This window comes from Morone saxatilis, unplaced genomic scaffold (genome assembly GCF_004916995.1).
Source record: "Morone saxatilis isolate NCDOM2014 unplaced genomic scaffold, NCSU_SB_2.0 Contig15, whole genome shotgun sequence".
Lineage (NCBI taxonomy): Eukaryota > Metazoa > Chordata > Actinopteri > Moronidae > Morone > Morone saxatilis.
Window position 1 is genome coordinate 17,223,140 of NW_023339707.1, and position 21,944 is coordinate 17,245,083.

The following is a 21,944-nucleotide window of genomic DNA, read 5'->3' on the forward strand; positions in this document are numbered from 1 at the left end:
CCCTCCTTTTCACCACTCCACACCGACTGCTACTGTCAAGAGTTTCCTTCTAAAGGGATTGAAAACATCTAGTTCTATTAGCTTTACTGATGGTCTTGTTTGTTTATGTAGGTCATATAGAGGCATCAGTATTAAATTTAGGGCTTTTTCATAAGCAGTTAAAAACTCCTTGTGGTATTTTTACAGTGGCTATAATCAATATTTTTTACAATGGAACTCATCACTACTTAAATGTAATAGGTGTCACTTGTTATGACGAACCCACAACGAATTATCACTCAATTCTGCAGTTCCTGTCAGCTCTAAGGAGCGTTTAAGTGTTTTTCAGCTCATTGTTTTGATTTCCCAGCCACAAATTAACCGTTTTGCTTCACTCTTACTGATGATTGCATTGTTGTTTTTGACCTCAGCAGGCAAATGTTTTCAGGGAAAAAGCTTTAATAAGCCCACTCTAACCCCACAAACACCAGACAGACAAAGTTAGCAACTAGCATAGGGGAGCATTTAGCAGCTACTTAGCTAAATATTTATCTGAGGATTAGTGGAGACCAAAAGCAGAGCTAAAAGAAATGTCATTGTTGTGTTTGCAGCCTGTTTCCACTTCCCCCCAAATGACCAAAAACTCAGTTAATGCATGTTTAAAAAAGCTCATCTAAGGTATTATAAGAACCACGTTTGTTGTTGTTTGTTTCAGGTGCATCAGTATTATAACTCCTTACCAGAAGAGAAGGTCCCCTATATAAACAGCCCTGGAGAGAAATATCGCATCAAACAACTGCTTCACCAGTTACCACCACATGACAATGAGGTAAAAGAGCACAGCACATTACTCATTCATGCATCAACAGTTTATCTGTGTTGTTATGGCTTCCAGTCGTTTTTATGATGATGCCTAATGATGAACCGTGTTGTGCAGGTGCGTTATTGTAATGCGTTGGATGACGAGGAGAAACGAGAGCTTAAGCTCTTCAGCAATCAACGGAAGAAGGACAACTTAGGCAGAGGCAATGTCCGTCCTTTCCCCCTCACCATCAATGGGGCCATTTGTGACAAGGTAAAATCAACAACTAGCCTTCCTTCCTTTTGCCATCTTGTCCATAATTTCACTCACTGAAAATATCAATGGCCAACCAAACAACGTTTAAAGCTTCTCTCTGTCTAAATAAATTTCATTTTCTATTCTATCTGCGTCATCCAGTCTATGTTTTTCATTATATTCTCAGTTTTGCTTGCCTGGTATTCTTTTTGATGTTTCATCAGATAGATGAAACAGATATAAAGTTGAAAACATTTCAATCTTGAAAAGATAATAGTTATTTCAAGTACCATCTTCTCACTCTCCCTCTCCACCTTTTACACTTTATAATGTTTTTCTCTGCCTCTTCTCCCACCCCTACTTTATTCCCTTACTTTCCTTTCCTTTTCTTTCCTTTCCCATCTTCTTCTCTCATCTCATCTCCTTTCCTCTCCTTTTCTTTCCATTATTTTCCTTTCCTTTCCTTTCCTCTCCTCTGTCTCCTTTCCTACAGTGCGGAGGTCAAATAAACGGTGGGGACATCGTGGTTTTTGCTGCGAGGGCGGGTCATGGAAAATGCTGGCACCCTCATTGCTTTGTCTGCAGCATGTGTGAGGAATTGTTGGTGGATCTCATCTACTTCTACCAGGATGGCAAGATCTACTGTGGCCGGCACCATGCCGAGAGGCTGAAACCCCGCTGCTGTGCCTGTGATGAGGTACGCCTGTCTGGTCCTGGAGCCCTTCAGGGTTGGAAATGGCTGAATGGTTCATAGCTCTGAGACTTGGATGTGGTTAAAACTGGTCTGGAGAGAAAAGATGTCTCAGTATTATTGCCATGTCTCAGAAAGTCTGCTTGTTTTCTAACCGTTATGTGTGGCAAGCAGGCCTGAGATAACAATGATAATAACTCTGGCCACAGTGTGATGGACTAATTGAAGTCTGGGAAGGTTTGTTTACTGGAAGTCTGGTAAATTGGTAAAAAGGCCAGGTGTCTTCAGGCAGGGCAGTTCTGTTAATACTTAATTTAAAAGTAAATTAATTTTACTTAATTTTTAGGATTTTTCTCTAATTTCTAAGATTATACAAATAAAACTGGAAAAATCCCTTGTCAATGGAATCTATGACAACTCAGGACGGGTTGCAGGAAGACATTGCTTCATTTTAAGGGGTCATAAGGGAAAAAAGGTTAAGAACCACTGTCCTAGGGGTAATATTAAGATTATGAAAATAATAACAGGCCAAGGATAGAGCCACGAGGTAACCCAAGCATCTTCCCAAGATGATCTTGCTTCGGTCATCATACATTAATATATTAATCATTTTTGCAAATAGGCATGAAACTAGTTTAAAACCAGTTAAAAATTCATCACTCATTTTATATTAACTTATGACCTCGAATCAACTTCATCTCTGTGTAGAATATCATTGCTGATAAATGTAATGTCTGGGTCATGCAGATAATCTTTGCCGATGAATGCACTGAGGCAGAGGGCAGGCATTGGCACATGAAGCACTTCTGTTGCTATGAGTGCGAGACCACGCTCGGCGGCCAGCGCTACATCATGAAGGATGGACGGCCACACTGCTGCAACTGCTTCGAGTCCCTTTATGCAGAGTACTGTGACGCATGTGGAGAACACATAGGTACATCATGTTTCCTCCTGTGCTTTTTATTGTTGTTTTAAGTCCTCTAATATATATGAACTGTTACCAAAACACATGTTTTTCTTACTCTAACATCATAGAAAAACCTCTAACAGCTATTTATATTAAGTGTGGGTGTTATCATCTCTGTGAGCCTTGTGTGCCACAGCTGTGGAGAGGCGGAGTCAGTGCAGTGAGATGTGGATGGTTATTATCATCCCAAGCTCCAGTAACAGTGAAAGAGTGTGTTTCAGAGGATGCTCCCATGTTGTATCCAGATGGGAGCTGTGAAAGATGATTACTTCCTCTAGCTGGGGAGCGGGGTTGGTGAAATGTATTCATGCTACGTTACAGATCGAGTGATCATGTATGGGCACAGAATCACAAATGTTTTCCTTTAGGAGAAAAAAAAATAAGCTCTGTGTCTATTTTTTTTACATTTCAGCACTAAGAGGCATATTTGCCAAAAATCAGCTTAATCTACTTGGCTAATGGATAAAATCAGAATGTGGGCTGTGTTCATTAGCTGCACAGACTTTGTAGAATAACATTTTTACAGTCGTATTAGAGATAACGGTCATTACATTACCATTTTTAAGAAGTTAAAGCCAGACTCCTTGTGTATTAATAATAAACATTTTTCTGGTGTGTCATAAAAGTTTGTTTTTCCCATCTTAAACAAAGGCATTGACCAAGGCCAGATGACATATGATGGGCAGCACTGGCACGCAACAGAGGAATGTTTTTGCTGTGCTCGTTGCAAGCGCTCTCTGCTGGGCCGCCCCTTCCTGCCAAAGCAGGGGCAGATCTTCTGTTCACGGTCCTGCAGTGCTGGACAGGTGAATAACCAATAATATGATAATATGGTTGAACTGTTGTATCTTTTAAGGGGCATTCATACATACATTAAACATTATGTTTATACATTTTTAATAATTGTACTGTTTTACTGTTTTATTTGAACCAATCAGGATCCAGATGAGTCTGACTCCTCAGACTCTGCTTTCCAAAGCGCCCGCTCCCGTGAGTCCCGCCACAGCACCAAGATAGGGAAAAAGGAGCGCAGGAATGCTGAGCAAGAGCGACGGAGTGCTGAGGCCCGTCAGTCAGCTCCTCCACCCATGCCTGACCGTCTGTCTGCAGAAAGTGATCCGCTTTCTGTACAGATGGACCGTTTAAGCCTCTCATCAAGCCAGACCCCGAGCAGGACACCTAACCGCACACCCAGCCGAACTCCGAGCCGTGCCCCGAGCCTTAACCAGGTGTGGATGAGCCGGGATGACCCCTACGTCCCTGCTGTTTACGAGGGCCCTCAGCGGGAACCCTCCCCCAGTCCAACACCTATACACCTGCTGGGTCAGTGTAACCTCAGGCAGGGTTACAATCCAAACGCAAATGCTCATCCTCCAGCTCAGACTCCTGCCAACCCAGGGAAGAGGCCTGATTCCTGGGGTAAGGAACAAGGAAACACCAAGAGGACCCCTATGGCTGCTCTGAGGGGTCACTCCTTTAATGAAAACTGGACCCACCACAACCAGGAGGAGTTCAGGCCCAACAAGCTACGCACCCAGATGAGCTTCAATGAGATGTCTAGCCAGAACCAGGGGTTCTCTGACAAGAGGAGCATCAGCCTGCATGGATTCCAGAGGGACGGCAGACCCCCACTAACCAGGAGGAACCCCATCAATGCAATGAGCTTCAATGAGCCCCTCACTCCTCTAGAACAGACTCCTCGTGGATCCATGGATTCTCTGACTATGTCCAATGCTACAGGTGCGGTGATGTAAATGATACAGCATGATATAATATGATATAATGCCAAATGATATGAAAATGTGACATGTGATTTCTGTTTTTTAACAGGTAACTCTCTGGACGGGGTCAGTAAGCGGCAGGAGCATTTGTCTAGGTTTTCCATGCCCGACCTGAGTAAAGACTCAGGTGTAAATGTGTCTGAGAAGAGCAACATGGGCACCCTCAGTTCCTCAGTCCAGTTCCATAGCACAGAGTCGCTGTCCTCCTCTCGCCCCTACAACAATAACATGTACGCTCCACTCAGAGTCGGCTACCCGCTGCAGTACTGGGATGGCCCGCAGCCGCTGGGCTTTGACGGCAAAGGTCGTGTTGGGGTGATGGGCAGCAGTGGAAACCTGCGGATGCCTCCCATGAGCGACAGAATGCCACGCCGACGCATCAGCGGGCAGGAACCTGTGTCGCAGCAACAGCAGCCACAACCAAGACGCCGCAAACACCACCGTGGAAACCACGGTAATGGGCAACACCGCAGTGGCCGCCACCACAAACGCTCTCGCCGCTCCCGCTCTGATAATGCCCTGCACCTGGTGGCGGACCGGCCCACTCAAATGGTAGAGCTGCCTTACCGTCGTGTTCAGGAGGATTATGATCGCTTCCCCCCTGGTAATGCTGCTCGGGAGTTGTTTGGTCTGGAACCAGGTGGGTACAGACAGCAGCCCCACCGGCCCTGCCCCCGCACCACATCCGATCTCACCCTGCAGAATGCTGGCTGGCAACCTGTGGGGCTGGGTGGGCCATGCTGGGGCGATGGGTACACGGAGGCTGCTGACCCCTGGTGCTCCAGCTGCTCCTCTTCCTCCGAGTCTGAGGGAGATGAGGGTTACTTCCTGGGTGAACCAATCCCTCGGCCTGTGCAGCTTTGCTACATCAACAACGAGGAGCTGCGCCATCGCTACAGCCCCTCTGGGATACCTGGCCATCACGTACCTCTGCATGGACCGATTCATGGCCAGTTGCACAACCGTCAGAGGAGGAAGAGCAAAAACTGCATAATTTCCTAGATTTAGAGCAAAGAGATGGTGAGGATGAACAGGAGAGTCAAAGAGATAAGAGAGAGAGGTAAGGAGATGGTTAAAGCAACAGAGAGGTGGAACAGAGGGAGTGGGAAGGTGAGAGTGAGACAGTTGACAGTGAGAGTGAATAGAGAGAGAGTGTGTGTGTGTGTGTGTGTGTGTGAGAGAGACTGTGTGTTGGGGTTGAAGAGCGAAACGGCCTATTTTTTGTGCTTGTGAGCTTACACAACTCTACACCGGGTAGTGTTTGTGTACACCTACACAGAATGATCTAATCATAAGAGGAAGCTCAGCTGGCTTACACAACAGAAATGTTTACAATGATAGAGATCAACTCCTATGATGGTACCAGGAAGCACGGATGAATTTGACTACTAAATATACTGTGGTCAAGGTAAATAACATGATGTATGTGTGTGTCTGTGCGTGTATCCATGTTACGGAGAGATCGAACAATTCCTTTACAGTTTGGAAAGGGAAGAAAAACTGGTCAAACTGCAGTGATTTGACTGTTGATGTCGCAGCTCAGTGATCCAAGCCCTGGGCAGTAAAACTTATTCTATGTGGACAAACCCGAAATTGTGTTGGGATAGTGAAAGTTACGTGCTAGATTCCAAGCTATGTCATTGTTTACCTCAGTGGAATCCAAATGCTGCTGGAATATAGTGTTGGCTCGCTAGCCCTGTTATCACCTTGTACAAATAGTCTGTTGAACTTTGTGCTCTACATAGCCAGCTCTCCATGCTTTAACAAGGACAGAGAGCCAGACAGCCTCTGCTCCTTGACCATTCAGGCACAGTAACGTCAGGTATGGTCCCGTTTTATCTTCTGCAACATGCTTTGTTTTTTGAGAGTTACCTATAGATGATTAACAATAATACTACTAATAATAATGCCAACAATACTAATAATAATAATGCAAATAATAATTATGATAATATTAAAGAACAATACCTGTTAAATGTATATATAGTAATAAACATAATAAAGTAATAGATGTAGTAATGTAAATGTTATGTACATATGGTCTTAAATATTTATATATTTTGTAACTAAAGAATCATTATTTGTATAACATGATGTAGAGATAGGGAGACTTGCATGTTGATTTGTTGTTGTTGTCTCATACTGAAAATAAAGTGTACTTCAATGAACAACCAGCAAGTTGTATCTATAAGTTGTACTGAGTTCTGTAGTTGGTTGTAACTAACATGTGATTGGTCCGCTTGAGTGAGACATTAGCGGTGCCCCAGATTCATACTTTTCATACTAAGCAAGTTTTGAGAATGTAGTGTGATCACATTGGAAAAGCTAAACAAGTCACCATAACTTTGTACACTTTAGACTTTTTGACTTGTGATAACAGGAAAAGCACAAGTGAAACAAATTTAATTAACAATGGCTCAGTTCCATAAAGTTTTTCCAGTAAGTCAGCATGCACAATACCCGGACCCTGGAACTGGGTCACCTAAAAGGAATGCAGTCGTTTTTAATTTTATCAATAACACCAGTGCTTTTCCTGCAATTACAGGCCAAAATGCACCAGGGAAATGGAGGAGCTGCTCATAAGTTCAAAAACACTAACCACAAAGTACAGCTGAGGCTGATGGGAAAGTCATTAGTTTTTCAAGCATTCGGTCATAAACCAATTGGACAAATTAAAAGTTAGAAGAACAGTAATGGGATAGCCAAAGTTATTAGGATACATCCTCTAGGAACCATGAGTATCTGTACCAATTTCCAATTGCAATCCATCAGTAGTGGTTGAGATATTTCAGTCTGAACCAAAGGGGTGGAACGAGAGGCTGTCAGACCAACATTATCATCCCTAGAGCCATGCCACTAGTATGGATAAGAATATGTATTAAATCTTTGAAAAACATTTTGTATTCTCTTTTGTGAAGTTTAATTGTCGGTGGCTTTCCAAGTCACAGTTTGACTGACATCTGTTGGAGCACATTTTGTATAATTTCCTGGTGAAGAATGTTGATTTTTTCTTTTCTTTTTTTCCGTAAAAACAACAATATACTTACAGTTTATAGCACATACTGTATACAACTAGCATATAGCATGGAATTGGGACACCGGTGATCAAACTAGAGTCTGACAGATACTGGATTTTTTACTGACAACCTACAATTCCCATAATGCTGCTGAATAGCATTATTCATTATTTTTCATCATCCATGCCTTGAGTTTGAGTAGGACTCCTCATAATGAGTAAACTTCATGTATAAAATCAGTGGAGTGCCCCTTTAAGAGCTGTGACCAACACTTATATTACTAATATTATGATAAGCCAATATCTACCATGCTTCTGTATCAGTCAGGCTTTAGCTCAAACATCGAAATTAATCTGCAGCATTTCCTCTTTGTACTCAGAACAATGTGTGACCTACTCACCTACTGACCCATTAATGTATTTCCTGCTATGATTTCATTTATCTTGCCCGGGAATAAGTCACTGAAAATATTTTAACCACATGATGTTTAATATGCTGTATACAAAATTAAATTATTGGAAAGCAAGTGATCATAAATTAAGCACGTCAGTCGGATGTCAAAATACATTTTCGACCTCTTCACAACGTCACATACAACCAGTGTATTTTGGCATCATCATCATCATCATCACATTCTCAAAATCAGAAGCAATATGAAATTTCCAGTTTCCAGTTTTCTTTCATTTTTCCACCAGCGAGGAGGGGGAACTTTGTCCAGGCAGCAGGCAAGAAAGTATTAATAAGAGCTTATTACTTCTACTAGCAAATACAAAAAACAAACACAAAAGCAGTGTTTAATCACCTGAAATAAAATTCTCCTACACCCTTACCAGTGGGATCAGTGTTAGGAAGACAGGCTTGATGAGTGTGTGTGATTAGTGAGACAGCTCCCTGGAGTCATAGTCCTCTATAAATTTCTCCATGGCCTCCACGCAGCGCTTGCCGATGTCCTTGAGGTTCTCCTGCAGCGAGGCCTGGATGGGACGCTCCAGGGACTGATCCTTTTCTATCAGCATCTTTGCCACAAGGCCAAACATTTCACATTCCTGATAGTACACCTGTAAGACACACACATCCATGGTTTTAGGACAAATGCTCCGAAAGTGAAGAGCGAGGCAGAGCAGGAAAACAGACAAACAGGGAAGGAAATGAGAGAGGACAACAAATGAGCTGAGTGGTCTCGTCATGCATTTCCAATTACCCCTGAATGGATTAACAATCCGTGGAAGCGCTCGCATGCGAACAGTATTGTGTGTGCGTGTATACAGAGTTTTGTGGACATTTTTGCATCAGCTACCTGTTTCCAGCTTTCTTGCAATGACACTAAAACCCTGCAACCATGGAGATATGAAAAGCAAGAGGCCATCTTTTCCGTCAAGTGGGTGGACACATACACTCTTTCACACAAACATCGAGTCGATGAGCAGCCTCGTGATGTCTGTCATATTGAAGACGGCATTAAAGCACGTGTTGGAGCCTCCTGTGATACAGGTGAGCCACAGTAAACAGCCTCACTTTGCGTTTTTGATCACTTGATTCACTGAAACTAAAAGAATAACACCATCGATCACATCAAACAATGAATAAGACCTTCTTTGTCAGGCTCTGCAACATGAAGAAAATGACACTCATGTTGCCTGAGGCTCAGCATTTCAAAATTAATGTTTATACTACAGAAATCAAATCTTTTTTTCTTGTCTCATGTCTCCCAGCGCTTTCCAAGATCTTTCCTCTGTCACTCTTTCTCTAATCCCAGCTTCTTTTATCTCTCCTCTTCCTCTGTTTATGACTAACCCTTCTCCCAAGGTGTGAGTGTGTTTGTGTAATGACACTCCTCTACCTCATCTATCTCCCTCCTCTTCTGCTGGATGGCTCTGTCTCGTGCCACCGTCTGGCTCGCAGCTGAAGGGAGCTCCCTGTCTCTGCTTCGTTCTTTGCTTTTGGTCCCCCTGTGATCTCTCTCCCTGCTTTGATTCCGGTCGTTCTGACAAACCTGCAAAAAGAAAATGAGACAAAAGTTGGACTGAGAGTTGGCCAAAAACATGAATTTCAAACACTGATAATGACTGAGCCGCTAATGACCAAAAGATGACTAAAGTGAAGTTCCACGTGTCAACTTGTAACACTAAGGCAAGTGAATTATAAATGCAGAATTTGTTCTGACTGCATATGTATTTAATGGCAAAACAGGTATATAAAGAAGATGGAAAAGGGTTGTTAGGTAACAAAAGTAAAATTGGTATAACTTCCTAATAAGTAATACATTAAATATGATTTTTGAATGGTTTATAAATTATTTGTTAATGATTTAGAGTTTAGGTAGCTCATCAGAATAAACAGAATAAATAAATCAGAATAAAAAGTTATTTTGCCATCAATGCAGCATTCATTAAAGCTGCTATAATCACTATTTTTATATAACAAAGGATCAAATGTGTACATGTAATGTGAGAGGGATCACTCATGGTAACAAATTCAGAGAATTATCACTCGACAGCAGTTCCTCTCAGCGCATTTAAGCATCTTTAGGCTCATTGTTTTGATTCTACAGCCCGCAATTTTACTGTTTCGGTTTGTTTTGTTGTGTTGTTTCCATATCCAACAGCAGCTTTCAGCATAAAAGCTCTGAAGCTCTAAAAACCCACACTACCTCCCCAGAACCAAAAAGGAGACAATTAGCAACTAGCTGGTGAACATCGAGGAGCATTTAGCAGCTTAAAGAGCCAGATATTTACCTCAGGAACTGGTGACACCAAAAACAGAGCTAAAAGGGCAGTGAATATTGGGGGTACATTCATCAGGTGGTCAGAAACACACCTCAAAATGAATTATAATGCTGTTGTATCTGTATCTGGATGTGTAAATAGGCAACTGTTTGTTCATTTTCACATTCTGGGCTACTGTAGAAACATGGCAGTTGAATATGGTGAATCCAAAGAAAAGGACCCGCTCCCTCTGTAGATAAAAACGGTTGTTTTCACAGACATTTCTGTAGTGCAGCATCAGGAAATATTAATTACTAACATGCTAAGATACTTTAGCTGTTGTCAGTGTTAGTCCTTGTATTAAAAGACCTGTTAATCACACAGAGTTTACCTTCAGGCATTATTAAAAAGCTTATGTTATCACCGGCTACAGTCCCATTTATTAACACTGATTGGAACAGTGAAAATCTTGAAATAATAAATTCTTTGATTCCTCCTCCTCTTCACTTTAAATTCACTGCAGCACTGACCACCAGTGATTCATCATGTGCTGCTCTGCTCCTTGTGTTTAGGTCAGCCAAGAAATTTATGCGACCATGTGATTTCAGAATTTCCTGCAGCACCTGGGCTGTTTGCATTATAGATAAGACGGTCTCTGCTATGAGCTCATATTTAATGAACAAAAACACCACGTGTATGAAACGTACAAATAAATCAATCAATAGACGAATGGATGAAAATAATCCGTAGTTGCAGACCTTCTTGCTACCCTGTTTTCTCAAGTTGTATATATGACATGAAATTTCCTTCCAATCACTTTCATCTTCAAATGTATTTATAAGCCATAATTCCAAAATTCCATATAAATCACATTACAATAACAACATTCAGTTCAAAAAATACATTTATATTTTGATAGTATATTAGGTCATTTTTAAGGAATTGGTGGGCCGCTATATTTTTTCACATTTCATAAGAAAATTGTAAACCAGAAGGAGAGAAGCAGAGCAGGTTTTCTGTTTGTGAACTTACAATGAACTGCACGTCCTTGTCTCTGCTGGAGGTGGACCTTGGTAAGAAAGCCCTAGTAGCTGGAAAACAGACAAACCACACGGTCAACACAACAACACAAAAAGAGAATTTATGTCTACCTGAAACACAATTATATATATTAGAGGGACTTCGTTCTTTGTTTACCAAATCTATAGGTACCTACAGTTATTTATGAGTGTATCTTTAGGTCACCACTCATGTTTAAAGCTTCCTAATCATTCTCTCTGTCTAGGCAAATTAAGTATCAAAAATCAATATATCTTTAAGCAGAATCTGCTGATATTTGGGAATTGTGCCTTGTTATGTTGTACTGCAGTATGTGAAGCAATACTTGTTATGGCTCATTATATACTGCTGGCTAGTCTCTCTCACTCTCTCTCACTCTCACTCTCATATACACACAAATCAGCGATGAGTCACCATCATCGCACCATCACTCAGGCACACAAAAAACCTGTTCCACACTCACACATACACAAACACACACCTCCACAGTGCTGCAGTGTGCGCACACATACAGTGCCTGAGTGCAAGAGAAGATAAAAACATACAGTACCAACAGCTCAGTCGTTAAAAACAACATAGCTACCACTTTATTCCTGGAAAGGATCAACAAAAACATGGGACTTCGGTTAGTGTTAAAACCAAGGAAACACAATCGTAACAAATTTTTAAACCCCTCCTGTTTACTTCCAGACTCTTCCCACTGACAAAAGATGAGGTAATTCTCAAGCATCTAAGAGATCTACCTGCAACTAAACACACAGTTGAGACATACTGAGACATATAATGTATAATGGCTGGACTACTATCAATTCATCGGTAAGAGCATTGACATATCACATCCACGTGTGTTGAGTCCAGGAAGAGCTTCTTAGTGATTAGTATTATGTAACACTGGTTTGTTGCTACCAGAGTGTGACTACCTATCCACCACCAGATACCACGATGAGCAAATGCCCTCCAAATATTTTTTAATGAAAAGTGTTCATGAAAATGTGCACGTGTCACTGCTTGCTTATACTGCCACCCAATGGTCATTGAATAAAGTGCATGAAGATACTGTATAGATTGTAAAGTATATTATTTAAATTAACAGTATATGTATGTGTAAATTAAATACAATACATTATAATGTTTGATTTTTGTTTGGACTGTGTAAGGGGGTTATTTGTTTATGTTGTTTGTGGTGTTCTATTAAACTGTACTGTACTGTGTATGTGCTTCTAGGTTGACCAGGTGTCCCACTTTATGTTGAACTGGACAGCATTTTTATCCCTTGTCCCCCGTCCCACATACTGAGACCATGTCCTACATTTTGACTGACTTTAGTTTTTAAAACTCAAATCACTGTAGGAAAGACACTTTTTCTAAAATCTGTTTTTAGTTGCTGGCATCACAAGCTATGCAGAATTAGGCGGAATGTGATGGAAAGTACCAAAGAAAAAGGAAATGCTACTTCTAACTGGGTGAAGGCGACTATTGCATATGACCGGTGAAACTTCAGCTTCCTTTCATGCTTACTGTATTTATGCATAGCGTATCAATGCAATGCCTATTGTGTGCTACATAATCAACCAGAGGGCAAAGACAGAAATGTTTATTTTTTAGGTTAGATAGACATATCAAAACTTTAGACTACCATGTGTCTCACTTTGACTGTCCCACACAAACATACTCTTTGTCCCACATTTGGTTTGTTAGGATCTGGTCACTCTATGTGCTTCTGTGACTGCGTCTAACATGTACATGTGTGTGAGAGAGGCTGAGTCTGTTTTCCTGTTTATTCATTTATACATATACTGTGTTTTGCATGGTGAAACTTAAAATAAACTTAATAAAGCTTAATAAAAACCCAAAGAGTAAAAAAAAAGTGTAACAAGGGGGTCATGTGTCAGATTATTTCTTATATATACTTCCTGTTGTCTCTGGTGGTGGTCTGGTAATATGTTACTCCCATAATAGCTTTCACAAGATTTTTTATGCATGCACAAGTCTGACATGGTCTTACTACTACTACTACTACTACTACTACTACTACTACTACTACTACTACTACTTGTCCAGTCTGCATAACATAAAGCAACTCTTACCTATCATAATTACTACTACATTTCCAATCAATGTGTGGATGTTACTGCTGGTATCTATTTTGACTGGAAATATGTTTTGCTTTTTATAGTCATGAACCAAAGGGAGAATATATATGAATGAATGAAAGATGAAAGATATTTTCATCTTGCAGTTTTTTTTTCTAGCAACAGACATTTTTCACAGCAGACATTTTGACATGTCACAGTGAGAAAAGCACAAGCTGGTGCTATGGTGTTGTGACACCAGCACTTTCAAAGAAACATGGTTCCCCACTTTTTCCTTAGATAGTCACTGATGAAATGAAACTAAAATAAAAAACAGTACTTCAGAGAGACTTGCCCATACATGAAAACCAATAGGTCAAGTTGATCAAGACTGATTCAGCGGGCATCCAGCCAATCACAGCCATTTGGCCTAAGCACCAGGTCAGGAAGAGTAGACAAAGTATTCAGAAATGGGGCTGAAATAGGCTGTCCTAGTTCTTGTGCTCCTTCAATCATCCCAAACTAAAGCCAGCTGGCCAAAAAACTTAATTCAAGCTAATGGTAGCTGACATTATTTAGCTACAGCAAAGAAGTCTACCCACATTTCAACTGAGGCCTTAGTTACAGTTTATTTTATATAATCTTATAACCAATTCTTAGAAATTGTTTTCATTTCAGCAGGCGAACAGTTTTAGGTTCCTGTCATGTTATCTCACATCTCCACACTGGTTAAGAAAGCACAGAAACAACTGTATTTCTTAAGGAAACAGGACAGGAGGACTCTCCACCCCTGAATAAAGGTTTTACAAATAACATTAACGATGGAATTCAGCCATCAATTATTTCATTATTTACACCTGTGCTTTACCTACTGTGACATGTCAAAACCCTGCAGTGAAATAGCCTGTATATGTGGCACTGTTAGCCCCACGCTTCATGCAGCCCACATCATCTTTGTTTTACAGCTTTAAAGTGGCTTATTTAGTATTACAAATTCTTAGGAATGTATCTAATTGCATGCCCTTGTGCATAAGAAATTATGTTTAAATCCTGGCCTCTAATATCCCTGTTGTCTTTAATACTGTAAAATTTTCCACGGATCTCTTCATAAATACATGAAGTGGTGTGTTTTCACAGACTGTTGCTGCAGACATACAGTAAACGTACGGTTTTGTTTTGGGGGTGAACTCCCATTAGTGCTCTCCCTCTGCTCATACCGCTCCTTCTCCTTCTCTCGGTCCCTCTCCCTCAGTGCGATGTGGTGAAGTTTAGGCTGGAAATGATCTCGCCGGGGGAAGTAACCCCGGGGCTGGAAGTGGTGGTACCTCTGTTTGCTAAAGCCAGGTTTGTAGAATGAGTGGTCATCCCTTGGAAAACCGCACCATGTGAGAGAAAAAAAGCTTTCAGAGCAGCCAGAATCGCCCTCAACCCCATTATCAATATTTTGCAGGCAACTCAGTAAAAAATTGTTGCTATCATGCGGAAGAAAGAACAGATTGTAAGAAAAACCGAATACAGTGGTCCTCATTCCAAAGCTTTTAATCTTACCGAGGTTTGTAGAATCGCCCTCCGAACTTGGGTTTGTAGGAACTGGATGACCATGACCTCGGCCTGGATGGACTTCGCACTCTTCTAAACGCCCGCTTGTCATCCTTAAGTGGCATGGGTAAACCAATTTGTTGCACAGTGGTACTTGGCAAAGACAGCAGAACAATTGTATAGTAATTTTGAGACATGATATCTGAGAACAGGGAGTACCTGAGGGGTAGACGCAGTGCTTTCAGCGGGCCTCTTGTCGGCAGACTCCTCGCTGTGTTCCCTGTGCCGCAAAACGGAGCCCTGAAGAGAGAAAGCACCATTTTATTCAGAGTTATTATGGTGTTACAGTACAGGTAGTGTGGTTTAGTATTACAGCTGAAACAATTAGTTGATTAGAAAAATAATTGGTAATCATTTTTCTCATTTTCAAGGAAAAATTACCAACATTCCCACGTAACCAAATGTGAGAATTTGATTAATAGATATTTAAAAAAGAATATTGGATAGATTTATCAAGAATGAAAAAAATACTAGTTGCAGCAGGTTTCTTAGGAAAATGTTGATGTTTTTAGTGCTTGGAGGTATAAGATGATCACACTGTACATTGCCAGTGTTGGGGAAGCTACTTTGAAAGCACAGCTTTAGCTGCCAGTTGCTTCACACTTGAAGAAGCTGAACTACAGCAAAGCTACCCACAGGGGAAATCAAACTGCAGATGGACATGTGAAATTCTAACAAAATAAAATACAAAAAAGTCACATGCCAGAAAAAAATTCCAGTCAACTGAGTTTATAGCAAAAAGCGCCGACTTGCTCACAGATTGTACATAAACTGAAAAAATAAAATGCCCCATTATTCATGGTAAAGTGCAGGAATGTCAGCTTTGGTTTGTATACAACGTCAATCAGTGCCTTCCAGAAACTAAAGTCTAGATGGGACTATTGCACCAAGCAGGATTACTCAGTTGGACAGTTAACTCTGGATATTTGTTAATAAATAGCAATAAAAATACTACTTATACTATAATAATAACACTATAATGACTAATTATTGACACCTATGCCTTCACAGCAGTCAGGAAGAAAGGAAAAGGGTACGGGGGCTGGTGAAAAGTGGTCCAATATTGAAAGAGAAACTATGGTAAAAATTATAACATGTCTCTCTCTCTGTGTGTGGTGTGTGTGTGTGTGTGTGTGAGACAGGCTACTCAGTACTGCCCTCATGTGCTTAACATTAGACTTTTTCTTTTTAATTTAAATCTCCTGCAGTGTCACTTTACTATACTCTGTTATCATATCTATGTTGAGATAAGTACAGTTGTTGTTGGTGTCCCGTCCTGGAGCTTTTGTTAATGATTCCGCTGGTTTCAAATAAAATGGTATATCTGGTCAAAGGGGTGGGGGGGGGGGCAAGTCACGTGACTAGCAACAGTACATAATACACTTGAGACAACTGTCAGTATGATGGCAGCTCTTCACTCCCAGCACTTTTCTTTTTTACCTTGCTCTGAGGTGTGTCCTGTGGCGGTGTGTGGTCCATGTCTGTGTGTCTGTCTGCAGCGCTCTTTAAAGCTGTGTGAAGGACACGCAGACTTTTTTATTTTTTTCTCTCGAGCCCAACGGACCAGGAAGCGCGTGCGACCGCTCAAATTACAGTCCTCGGTACATCTGGAAAGTGAAATCTTTACATTTCTGTCTCCCCTCGCAGACTTTTAAGTTAAAAACGTTTTACCTTGCAGTCGAATATGTCACGATGTGGACGAACAAACGTGCGCCTACTCTGGTCTCCGCAGGAAAATAACGAAAGATACTTTTACTTCCTTTTTCTACAGCCACCCAATCAGATCAGCCTGCGGTCATATAAACGCGTATCAAAACCAAAACTTTCCGGAGAGCGCGCAGACGCAGTCCACCACACTGACACCTGTTTACACCTTTCATTTAAAGTCCGACCACTTGTTGTCCTGTGAGTGTGGTATGACCAACGATGGCGCACTTTAACGACCATAAAACGTGTTCATTGTAAAGTTTGACAAATGATCAGTGGCGCAATGTAACTAAATACATTTATTCTATAAGTACTGCACTTAAATACAAATTTGAGGTAGGCTTCTTGTATTTTAGTCTTTTCTCTCATGCCACGGCACTTTCTACTTCTACACTACATTTGACAACTTAAGTTACTTTGCAGATTAAGCTTGCACATAAGAGCTTGGGAAATAGATGTTTTGTTATAGTTTAAACTACCCAACAATGTAAAAGTATAGTTGAAACGATTAATCGATTATAAATGATCATTTAAGCTTATCAGTATCAGTTGGCATGTATCTCCAGATTTTGTGATTTGTGTTCCTTTATGGGTTGAGAAAATTCTCTAAATCCTCCAGCTAAATAAATTATTTTGAAATCCTTTTGGATAAAAAGGAAAATGCATTTGCACAAAGCTGAAAACTATTTTTCTGACTCCATGAAAATGTCACTTTTTAGACGTGTTTCTCACAGGACAGCAATGCTAAAAACATAATGATCTTATATTAATCCAAAATCATATATCATCATAGTAAAACAATGACAGGGACCATTTTACTGCATAATAAATACTTTTGATGCTTTAAGCAAATGTAGCTGTACAATAGCTGTACAATATCTATATATATAGCTGTATAATACATATGATACTGCAGGACTTTTACTTGTAGTGGAGTATATTTACAGTATGGTCATTTTTACTTAAGTAAAGGGTCTGAATACTTCTTCCAACACTACCTATGACTGTTACCCCAAATAGTATGATTTAGACATTGCTTGTTAAACTCTGTAGTCGTAGACCACACACTTTTCAGATAACAACAGAGAGGAGAGTGATTCCTGTTTCTACAGACTGTCAACCTTGTATTTTCTGCCATAATAGTCCCCTTTGAGTGAAATAAAACTGGTTATTGTATTACTCAGTTTCTTCAAGGACATCCTGAAGGTTCTATTATGCCCCAACCGTAATAAATTATACTACTGTTTTTTTAAAAGACTTACCCGCAGGGCTTTTTTATACAAATATGATTCAAATCTAAGCTATGAATAACACTGCAGAGAATGTCCTTATTGTAATAAATGATGTTCTCAAAAGTTCTTGTGTCCAGCTCACATGGACTGATAAGACAGCAAAATAGTGTTGCAGGGGTGACACATTTTTAAGACAGGACATTATTTTCATCCATATAAAATTACAATGCAACCAAAGAATTTTGTCTTCTGTCCCAGGCTTGACAAATTGCTCTTAAATGATCATATAATGAACCATAAAACAGGAAATTAACTTAATTCGCTTCTAAATAAGGATACCACAAACAAACATAAACAAAGCATATTCCCTTGTACAGCAGGAAAAGCTGCGCTTCATGAATATTACCCTACAGAATGTCCTTGCAAAATTGTCCCAGTTAAAGAATGTTCCTCATAAACTGCAATTCAGACATGTTTAAAAGTCTGTTCTCACAATTATGTCTGACATTGGTTCCCATTCTATGTCACCACTTATGCATACAATAATTTAATTTACAAGATTAAAGCAACACCACAGGAATTTGAAAAAAGCCTAAAGAACTGTAAAGTAAGGTCACAATAAACTCACTGACAAGACAGCTGGCCTTTAATCAAAGTGCTGTAAAGTGTTTCAACTATGAAACATGCTGCAATTTATGCTGTAGGTCATTTTAACATATCCTTTTATATGACAACAGACATTTCTGATGCAGCATGTTAATGCTTAATGATACAATATATTTACATGTGTTTCAAAGAAATAAGATAAATACGTGTTAAACCACACACAAATGTCCATTGTTGGTGAAGTTACCTCTCCAGTCTCACATTTTAGTTGCAGTAATGCTCACGTCTGACCTGAATACCACAACAAGTAAAGATATTTTGTTCTAGGAAAGACACTGTGAGTACAAAGAATAGGTGAAGCCGTGACATCCCAGAGCTTTAATGTTGCTCACTCCACCCACTGTCTCCACCCATTACACCTCCTCCTCCTTCCTAGAGAGAGAGAGAGACTGAGCGAGAGAGAGAGGTATGATTAAAACCAGACAACTTAAGAGCAGTGTAGTCCTTTACTCATTCTCTTCAGCATGTGGCAGACTTAAATCATTCAACAGAGACCTGTATGGAAAGGTAATCCTGAAACAAACATGTAATACTGAAGCTCTCTTTCCTTCTGCTGTTGCAATGTTTGGGGCTGAGAACTTGTTGGAGCAGGTTTTCTTTCTTGTCGGGTCAGTTTTACTAATTGTTCTGTGTGAATGTTAGGCTGTTCTTGTTACGTAAGAATTTGTACTATAATGTGGCTGTTGGAAGAAAGGTATAGTTAGACTGGTATGGATAATTGTCATAAACAAGTACAAACCTATTTATGAAAGCAACTTCTACATGTGTCATTTTCTCTCATTTGCACAGTTGTGTGGTGTATTTTCCTGGTGTCACATACCTCTGTTTAAAAATCCTTTTTAACAACTAGGGGGAGGGGTGGACAAGAGGTAGACACATTGTTATCAGCTTCTCAGTTTCAGTTTGCTTCATCATTTCTCCATTGATTTATAGATTTTAATTAATAAATGTTTACTTTATGAGAAAGGATTTTTTTTTTTTTGCATTTTCCCAGCATCAGCAGTGAAATCATCCTGCCATCATTCAACACCCTGAGTCCCAACTAAATTTATATTTAAAGTACAAGGCTGGCCGCAAGAAAAGACATGAGGTAAGAACAAACTTCCTTTTAGCATCCTGAGAATATGCTTTGAGTATCAGGCTGATAGTGGTCTATATTTTTGCAACTTTCAACAAATCCCATTAAAAGACCAAATTAGTTTCTCTCTCTGTATCCTGTCTGTGGCACTCAGCCCTACGCTCATGACTGAAGCTGTAAATCGTTGTTGAAAATTAATGTTTTGCCAGTTTATTATAACAAAAACTAATGTAGTCTAATACAACAACCTTAAGAGAGGTGTTGGTTCTCAGGACTCAGCTGACAATTTGGTGCATTACTGAGTAATTATGATGCAAGATGATGAATGTAGGATCAACTCAAAGTAAATACAGACCCCTGGGTCATTGTAATGGAGGAATCTGCCAGCCAGTGTAACAATATGGTTCTTTAATAAGCTATGTCAAGCTTTGGCTACACTTATCCTTATTGTGCATCTATGGTCTTAAAATGGTTAAATGTAAAACAGTCATGTTTTACAGGGTTCAAGCTGTCTCTAGAGCGCAAATTCTACAAGAGTTTAGTTTCCGATGCCAGGGACTTGCAGCCAATGACAACAGAGGCTTTAAACAGGAGTTTGAGGTATGATTTAAAGTTGAACTTTTGGAGTAGATTTCTGATTTCTGAAGCTATAAATGTTAGTCATGTGTACTAATGTCTGGTTCTGTAAAGGAGCTCAATGATGTTGGCAAAGACCTCCCGACCAGAGCGGGGGACTTGGAGGCCAACAGAGAAAAGAACAGATACCCCTACATATTGCCATGTAAGTGCAAAGCTCACCATACTAGAGCAGATTACAGCTCAGAAACTATATGTGGCAATGTATGACTTGTATTCATCTGCTTTCTATTTACTGACCACATCTGGTTATAGACGACCACTGTCGAGTGAGGCTGTCCATTCAAAACTCCCATCCACACACTGACTACATCAACGCAAATTTTGTGCCTGTAAGAACTCTTTATTTTGTCTGTCATTACTCTGTCTACTTGCTTTACCACCTGTCTGTCTGTCTCCACACCTGTCTGCATCTGTTAATGACTGTGTGTCTGTACTCAGGGGGGAGGATCAGAAAGAGACTTCATCTGCACCCAGGGTCCTTTGCACCACACCATGGCCGACTTCTGGAGGATGGTGTGGGAGCAAAACGTCAGGATAATCGTCATGGTGACAGCTCTGAGACATAAGGACATAGTGAGAAACATACATTGACTTTGTGTGTCTGTGCTGGTGTGTCTGTGTGCCTGTTGCATGCTCATCTCTATTGAGCTTTGTTTGTTCTAATGACATATTTGTCCCTATTTTAAAGGAACTGATGGACATTTGGGGGAAATACTCTTATTCACTTTCTTGGCAAGAAAGCCAAGTCTTTCCACTCTCATGTCTGTACGCTAAATAGAATGAGGCTATAGAGTGTTGCAGATGTCAGCATGTCAAACCCAGAGATTTATATTCTCACTAGTCCGCCTTTACAGCCTATTCTAAGTCAAACTTTCCACATACTGTACATAACATGAGGACATTCCTCACGTCTTTAAATATCTGACATTGTCCCTTATTTCTATGTGTGCAGGTGCTGTGTGACAAGTATTGGCCTCTGGAACGAGGGACAGTTTATCACGGACTGATCCAAGTGACGACAGTGACCCGTAAACAAGGTCCAGATTATTTTATCACCACCATTAACCTCAGACAGGTGAGCCAAAGACACATCGTTGGTACCTTTAAACTGCTGTTGACTTCTATGTGCACTGACCGCACCAGTAATCAATCAAAGAAGAAGAAGCCCTGGCTCGGATTAAAGGAAAGTCTTTGTGTTTCAGAGAGATTGCCCAACAGACAGGATAATCACACACTACTACTACCCTTCCTGGCCGGATCGGGGCGTCCCTAAAAAGTCATCCTCACTCTGTGCCTTCACTGAGCATGTGCGGCAGAATTTAGAAGCCATTCCTCGCCTGGGGCCGGCTGTGGTGCACTGCAGGTCTGACCTTCAGCCCATCACCCTCTTCTTCTGGAAACACATTACTTGCTTATGTTAAAAAATAAGTGCCCCTTTCAGTATAAATAGAGTTATCAGATGGCGAGTTTAAAGTCAATCCTCTGTTTTTGTGTTTCAGTGCAGGTATTGGGCGGTCAGGGACATTTGTGGCATTGTTGTGGCTGATGCAGCTGTGTGTGAGGGGCATCCGGCCTGATATCCGGGCTGCTGTGGAGGATCTGCGGTTACATCGAATGTGGATGGTCCAGAATCTGGTTAGTCTAGTACTGACACTCACCTGCAGTAGTGGCAGAACTATCAAAAATAGATTTGAT

At 40.6% G+C, this 21,944-nt stretch overlaps 3 protein-coding genes across 3 annotated transcripts in view; 2 read left to right on the forward strand and 1 right to left on the reverse strand.

The window, feature by feature from the left end:
- LOC118323969 (prickle-like protein 2) overlaps positions 1–6,400 on the forward strand; it is a 9,501-nt gene extending 3,101 nt beyond the window's left edge. Inside the window, exons 2-8 of the mRNA XM_035656058.1 lie at positions 695–808; positions 917–1,054; positions 1,530–1,733; positions 2,475–2,661; positions 3,346–3,500; positions 3,633–4,434; positions 4,525–6,400. Of these exons, the coding sequence (XP_035511951.1) occupies positions 695–808; positions 917–1,054; positions 1,530–1,733; positions 2,475–2,661; positions 3,346–3,500; positions 3,633–4,434; positions 4,525–5,477 (2,553 nt within the window). The 3' untranslated portion in view covers positions 5,478–6,400. The remainder of the gene's footprint in view (positions 1–694; positions 809–916; positions 1,055–1,529; positions 1,734–2,474; positions 2,662–3,345; positions 3,501–3,632; positions 4,435–4,524) is intronic.
- Positions 6,401–7,340: 940 nt separating this feature from the next.
- LOC118324631 (serine/arginine repetitive matrix protein 5) lies at positions 7,341–16,745 on the reverse strand. The gene is made up of 8 exons (XM_035657054.1): positions 16,599–16,745; positions 16,368–16,534; positions 15,087–15,167; positions 14,877–14,980; positions 14,496–14,695; positions 11,230–11,288; positions 9,333–9,485; positions 7,341–8,550 (listed from the first exon to the last, which is right to left on the reverse strand). Exons 2-8 carry the CDS (start codon positions 16,404–16,406, stop codon positions 8,368–8,370), a joined length of 819 nt encoding a protein of 272 aa, XP_035512947.1. The 5' UTR covers positions 16,407–16,534; positions 16,599–16,745; the 3' UTR covers positions 7,341–8,367.
- A 3,537-nt stretch (positions 16,746–20,282) lies between these two features.
- Positions 20,283–21,944, forward strand: part of LOC118323871 (receptor-type tyrosine-protein phosphatase V-like) — a 2,823-nt gene continuing 1,161 nt past the window's right edge. The window contains exons 1-6 of the mRNA XM_035655929.1: positions 20,283–20,391; positions 20,502–20,578; positions 20,688–20,822; positions 21,202–21,324; positions 21,452–21,612; positions 21,749–21,884. Of these exons, the coding sequence (XP_035511822.1) occupies positions 20,283–20,391; positions 20,502–20,578; positions 20,688–20,822; positions 21,202–21,324; positions 21,452–21,612; positions 21,749–21,884 (741 nt within the window). The remainder of the gene's footprint in view (positions 20,392–20,501; positions 20,579–20,687; positions 20,823–21,201; positions 21,325–21,451; positions 21,613–21,748; positions 21,885–21,944) is intronic.

Excerpts from the sequence above, each read along its gene's own strand:
- LOC118324631 (XM_035657054.1), bottom strand. The coding sequence starts at position 16,406 with ATGGACCACACACCGCCACAGGACACACCTCAGAGCAAG. Across the intron at positions 15,168-16,367 it reads AGGACACACCTCAGAGCAAG|GGCTCCGTTTTGCGGCACAG; the intron begins GTAAAAAAGAAA and ends TTCTCTCTTCAG. Across the intron at positions 9,486-11,229 it reads ACAAGGACGTGCAGTTCATT|GTTTGTCAGAACGACCGGAA; the intron begins GTAAGTTCACAA and ends TTCTTTTTGCAG.